Genomic DNA, 6,548 nt, shown 5'->3' on the forward strand with positions numbered 1-6,548 from the left:
GTTCGTTCCTTGCAGCTCTCAAACCTCTGATGGCTCTTACTCTAAGCAACTTTGGCCATCCCTATTCTAAAGATTCTGGTTCTAAGGGTCCTGTGTGCACCTACTGACCTACTTTCGAGACTTACTTTCGACCGACATGCACAGCATTTGGAACTAGCAGGCTAGAAGGCTGCATTCTTAGCTATGTTTACTTGAGAGTAATGAAAAGGAAAGGAAAGGTCCCTTGTGCAAGCATCAGTCGTTTCCGACCCTGGGGTGACGTTGCTGTCACAACGTTTTCATGACAGATTTTTTACCGGGTGGTTTGCCATTGCCTTCCCCAGTCTTTTACACTTTCCCCCCAGCAAGATGGGTACTCATTTTGCCGACCTCGGAAGGATGGAAGGCTGAGTCAACCTTGGGTCGGCTATCTGAATTCAGCTTCCGCCGGAATCGAACTTAGGTCGTGAGCAGAGAGTTCAGACCACAGTACTGCAGTACTGCTGCTTTACGGCCACCTTAAATCGACGGATTTACTTCCGAACAAACATGCTTAAACAAGACTCGGAGGCTGCGAACTCGTGCATATCTACAGATAGGACGGGGCAGTAGGGTAGCAAATCCATCGAATGTAGAATGCTTTATTTCCAGATAAACATGCATGGGATTGGGCTTGCACGCCATTTCAGTAAAATTTGTATTTAAACTACATAAGAAAGCCGGCTTCAGACCGGCGTTAGATATATATTATCAATTGCGCTGATTTAAGTATATATATATATATATGTGTGTGTGTGTGTGTAAAACTGCACAGCTTGCAAACTCCCTGTTATATGTCTATTTATAAACAAACCAACTGATCGGGAATCGAAATCCCTCGGAACACTTATGATTGAGCGTCGCGCTTCCCGGACATGCAGTTGAACCACTGCGCACAAACGCCGGAAGTTCCTTGATAGGACTGGAGGTTAACGAACTTTCGCACCGGAAGTCGCGAGAGATAGACACATTCTCTCCCCTCATCTATTTCCGGAAGCCGGTATCCCGAAAAGATGAAGCTCTTAACGCATAATATGCTCACTTCGCACGTGCGGGGTGTTCGCCCCGGCGGGGGTTTCCCCCTTCGTATTGAGGTAAGAGGAGGGATTTTTCCAGACTGCTCTCGCTTTTCCATTACGGAAATAGGACTATGGGAAATTAGGTTTGTAGCTTCTCTTCTCCCCCGCCGTTAGAATCTGTCCCGCGGGAGGGGAGGAACAGATTTTTAAATATAATCGTTGTGCATTTGTGCCTCCGAACGCACAGGTAGGGTTTCAGTATTTTAAATAGAGTCAGGCTTTGACAAATTTTCTTTGACTCTTGGAGCCAGCACAAAAAATTAGGAGCCAGCTCATTGTCCAGGCTTCAGGGTTTTGTATTTTAATTGTTATATTTTATAACCACTGAACCTAATCGTAAATGCTTCACAGTTAAAGCTATGACAAAATTGCTATACTTAATATATAAATATAGAGTATCTATGTTTATAATCACCACAGCGAGCAAACTAATCTTTAACCCTAAATTTCTCCCCAGTTTCTCATAATTCCATTATTCTTTAGAAAGCTTTGTTTAGTAGAATGTTGAAGGCTGCCTAGTAAGTAACTTTAAGAAATGATCTACCACCACTGATTGGGGTAAAGTTAACATACAAAACAAGCCATGATGAGAACTTCATGGATGTGCATTTTTATGTCAAGCAGCGAAACATATTCTGATGTGAAATGATAAGGTTTTGCTCTTCCTGAGCATCACTGATTTTTCTACTGTAAAATCGCATAGGTGCCACAATGAAATACCTTGATGCCACGGCAACTTGGCAGCTGGGATTTGTTGAGCTGAGTACAAATGACAAGTCTGTGACTGTGGTGGCATTTGAACCTTGAGCTTTTCATGCTTTTAAGTTTACCTGTAGCACAAAGGGAATTCTATCCCTCCATTGTTTGCATTCTCTTTTATCCATCTGTGCTTGATGCAGGAAGATCTTTTCAGATTCCTGATCCAGAGAGATCCCCCAGTGCTTAATTCATTCATTTTGTGACTCCCCCAGTTCCTGCCATTCTACCACTGACGCTTCTGCCGCAGTTGTGGGGGTGGACAAAAAGGAAATTATCTTTTTTGTTATGATTCTGTCTTCATTTTCTTCTAATAGGCCACGGAGGTGAAGGTGAACAACTTGGATTTCAACCAGGAGTTCATTGCACGGATGGTTCCCAAAGTGGAGTGGGGGGCCTTGGTGGAGGCAGCTGAGAGTGTGAGTACCTGGGTCTTGTCAACAGCTTATTTTTCTTTTGTTCATGCAACCACACTTTGTGGGACAGGCAGTGACACATGTACAGATCTGCAAATCTGAATGCCCTTGGTGAATAAAAGACAGACAGCTGAAGTCCAAGTGAAGGAGGAAGAACAAAAGTTTATTGGAATGAACTGAGAGAAGAGCTAGGGCAAAGCCTGCAATACCAAGCTGCTCTACCTTCTTTCAAGATGGTCACAATCTTATATACCCTTGATGACACATTGGCACATGTTAGCATATACATATATTAATTGGCTGCAACATCCAGCATAATTTCAGGGCGAGAGTCAGCTACACACTTCTGATACATCTTTCCAGGCTGGCAGCACGTCATCGGCCAAAAACCATCGGCAAAAAAATTCTACTTTGCATGTGCCTTGAGCAGATAAATCCAGTTTGAGCTATAAGAGCCACCTGCTTCTATTGTTGCTTAGAAACACAGTAAGGCATAGGGCATGTTTCTGTTACAGATAAGACTGGAATATTGGTAACATTTCTAATTTTTTTTCCCTTCTCAGTCAGACCTAGCTGTGTGTTAACCCTTAAAGATGTTACTTAAGAATGCGTGTGGCCTTCCCCACTAAAGCTGTGTCCCACACACAAGGTAGGGAAGGGATGATCAGTTGGCACTTACATAATGAAGGAAGGGAGATCTTGTTTGGGGAAAGGGTGGTGGAAAGTGCTGTACGCTGCAGCCGATTTATGGCAAGCCTTTAAGGCAAGAGATGAACGGAGATAGGTTTGTCATTGCTAACCACGACTCAGCAGTCTTGGACTTCCTTGGTGGCTTCGCATCCAAGTGCTTCTGAGATCTGATGAGATCAGGCTAGTGTGAGCTATCCAGGGCAAAGGTATGGGGTGAGAAAGGATCCTGATATGCTCCAGCTAGCCAGAAAGGTTAAAAAAAAATGCAGAAGTAGTCAGGGAGAGGCATGGGCCAGGCATAGTATCGTGGAGGAAGGACTAACTGAGTCTACAGAATTGTGTTGAGTGAGACCGGTGAGGTTTGGTCAAGCTCAGCATCTTATCTGCTGTTTCATGGGCAGCCAGATGTCCTTGGGGAAATGTATGAGCAGGACAAGATTTTCCAGCATTTGGTGATTAGAGAGAGGACAGATCCATAATTTAGTGGGCTGCACTGCAAAAATGATAATTTCCATCTTTCACCCTCTTGAAGCTGGGTCACCGGTCTGACCTGCCATCTGAGCCCATTCCTGACTATGAGAAGAATGAGGATTTTCTTCGGAAAGTACATCATGTGCTGATGGAGGTAAGGGCCCCTCAGTTCTTCTCCCCCACCCCACAGATCCAGTCCTTCTGCTACAAAAATCATGGCTGTCCCGCAAAGGGAAACCACCGAGCTGGAAGTGACCACAAAGGTCATCTAGTCCAATCCTCTGCACCATGGAGGAAATTCACAACTGCCTTCCATCCACCACTCCCCCAGTGACCTCTATGTCCAGAAGACAAAAAATCTCCTGGGCCAATTTGGCCTGGAGGAAAATTCCTTCCTGACCCCAAAGTGGCAATCGGCATTACCCTGAGTATATAAGAAAGAGCACTGTAGCTAAGCACTGACTCATCTCTTCCACCTGTCCCTCTCACAAACTGCCTAAATGAAAGACATCCTACTTGATCAAATATGAATTAAATTTGTGTAAATTTAAATTTATGTAAAATTGTGATAAATTTCTGGAGGGGGAAAAGTGTGCTTTGGTGTTTTTTTAAAGTTAATGCATTCATGCAGCAAAGGAGGTGCTTGCTCACAAAAGACTTTCCCTCCTCTGTGGTAGAGGTTATGTATGTGTGTGTGGGGGGGGGGGACACTTCTGCTTATGCGATGCCTGTTGCCTATAAATTTGTACTACTTACCTTAGAAAAAAATCTGATGCTTAATCTTTTAAATCAGTTTTTTTTAAATAAGCTAGTGTACAACTTTTGCAGTGAATATAGCTGCATAGTATATACGAGGGAATGAAGATGTGAGGGCCAGCTGCTGTTGCTAGGAATAGAATCTGACCTTTTTCATATTTGGTGCAGGTAGATCAGTCCCTTTTCTTCTTCCTTTCAATGCACTGAAGTGATGAGGCCCCGTTTCCGAGCTGCTCTTTACTTGGTTATTTCTTCCGGCACAGGTGGAAGTGATAGAAGGCATGCTGAAATGTCCAGACACCGGCCGGGAGTTCCCCATCACTAAAGGCATACCCAACATGTTGCTGAGCGAAGAGGAGACCTGAAGGAGATCATTCTTTCAAAGGAAGTCCGGGGGTGGGGGGGTGGGTGGCACAGGGCCTTTTCTTGAGTAGAATTTAATCTCTTATTTTTCTGTTTGGAAGGGAAACTTTTGTGGTTTCTGGGCAGGAAGAGAAGTTTAGCTGTTTCATTTTGTTTGTAAATAAATGTTCAATCTCTTAAGAAGCTAAGGATACTCACTTTTAACTTAACGACTGTGTTTTTCTCCTGCCCTTCATCCTCCTTGCCCAACTCAGCTCATGCTGTTCGACCTTGCTCCTATGGTTTTATCAGGTCTTGAGGCCCTAATCCAAGGCAGCTCTAGAATGTGATGGTAGAAGCAGAGGCCTAAGGCCCTGGAATTAATTTCCCTATTTCTGAATGTGTGTGTGTGTGTGTGGGCTGCCATTTTTTAAAAATCTTGACAGTAAAACAAAATCTCATCCTAGCAAGTAAAAAACTGATACAGAAGAGTTCCAGCTTCGTTTGCTTGCTCTCCAAGGGTGTTACTTATTTTGTTGCCTGGACAAGTTTAAAAACAGTCAGACACAGGGGAACATTTAAAAGATATCCTATTCCTCCTACCTTCCATATTATAGTTAATTCTGGTACTGTGCCTGCTGGTTTAAGGGGCTGAAGGTCAGATGACTCCCTTGCCAACATTCAAGCTTGCCTGTGCTACACGAATTATTCTTCCTGCCCTGAGATTTGTGTGCAGAAGCATGGAATAGAAGCCAGCAGGATGTCTGGGACTCTTTGTAGACTAAATTCCAGCTTTCTGGTTAGTGGGGAAGTCCTCTATAAACTGGAGATATACACCAGTGGCCTCTCTATTGGGTAACGATGGATTTCCTACTCGCCTTATGCCGCTCTCACGCTCCCCAGTGGGGCTTCCTTCCGATTTCACACTGTCTGCCCCAGGGCTTCAACTAGCTTTGCCTTTTTCGCACAGCAAACAGAAACTGATTTTTAGAGGTTTCTGTTTGCCGCGCGAAAAAAGGCGAAGCTAGTTGCAGCCCCGGGGCAGATAGTGTGAAATTGGACGGAAGTCCCGCTGAGGAGAGTGAGAGCAGCGTTAGGTGAGTGGGAAATTGGTCAGAGACATATGTTCTCCTTTTCAGAAGTTGCAATGAACACATGTGCAAGGTCCCAACAGGCAACCACCATCTTTATCTGTGCTAATTTTTAGGGAGAGCATGTGGCCAACACCTCTGTAGTTGAATGTGCGATTCCCTACAATTTCCAGATATTTGTCCCCGGTTTCAGTTGTAAAGCAATCAGACATTGGCTCTTTCTTACAAACAGGTGTACACACACACACATATATGCACGATGTAATGTGAACAATGATATATGCATCATATTATTTTTCAGACGTCCTTAGTAACTGGGGTACTTTGACATGTACCAAGTTTCAGATTTTTGAGGGCGACGTGGCAGTTCTAACACCTGTGAAATTCCTAGGAGTCTGTTGTAACAAAAGTGCACGTGGCAGGGTGGAGTTTCTCGGGAAACTACTCAAGGAGGGGGCTCTGCTAACCTATGTGTTTTCTGTCTGTCTAGTAAATTTTTATCATGCCCCCCCCCCCAACTAAGGGTGGGAATACATGGCTGTCTCTGCCCCACTTCATCCTTGCAGAAGCCCTGCTAGGTGGGTTAGGTCAAGAGTGTATTAAGAGGAACTCGCTTAGAAAAGATCTGGTAAAGACAATGCTAGGAAGAGTTAAAGACCTAACGTGAGATGGATTCACTCGATCAAGGAAGCCACAGCCCTCAGCCTGCAAGACCTGAGCAAAGCTGTTAATGACAGGATGCTTTGGAGGACATTTATTTTCAGGTCAGCTGTCAGTTGGAAGCAGCTAGATTAGGTGTCAACATGCGGTCCGGGGGCCGAATGAGGCCCCCAAGCAACTGGTTGTCACTTGCTTCCTTCTCTCTCTCTTGCTCCCTTCTGCATCACAGCTTGTGTTTCCAGGCTTGCTCAATTGCACAGGAGCTACAA

General features: G+C 44.5%; 1 protein-coding gene across 2 annotated transcripts in view; it reads left to right on the top strand.

The window, feature by feature from the left end:
• Window positions 1–440: 440 nt before the first annotated feature.
• Window positions 441–6,548, top strand: part of TRMT112 (tRNA methyltransferase activator subunit 11-2) — a 40,935-nt gene continuing 34,827 nt past the window's right edge. The window contains exons 1-4 of one of the 2 annotated variants that reach the window (XM_060254565.1): window positions 441–1,112; window positions 2,171–2,272; window positions 3,492–3,584; window positions 4,450–4,732. In XM_060254565.1, the coding sequence (XP_060110548.1) occupies window positions 1,032–1,112; window positions 2,171–2,272; window positions 3,492–3,584; window positions 4,450–4,551 (378 nt within the window). In that variant the 5' untranslated portion in view covers window positions 441–1,031 and the 3' untranslated portion in view covers window positions 4,552–4,732. Of the gene's footprint in view, window positions 1,113–2,170; window positions 2,273–3,491; window positions 3,585–4,449; window positions 4,733–6,548 lie in introns of those variants that run through there. The other variant, XM_060254573.1, reaches the window with a different exon arrangement.

Source organism: Heteronotia binoei, chromosome 1, assembly GCF_032191835.1.
Source record: "Heteronotia binoei isolate CCM8104 ecotype False Entrance Well chromosome 1, APGP_CSIRO_Hbin_v1, whole genome shotgun sequence".
Classification (NCBI taxonomy): Eukaryota; Metazoa; Chordata; class Lepidosauria; order Squamata; family Gekkonidae; genus Heteronotia; species Heteronotia binoei.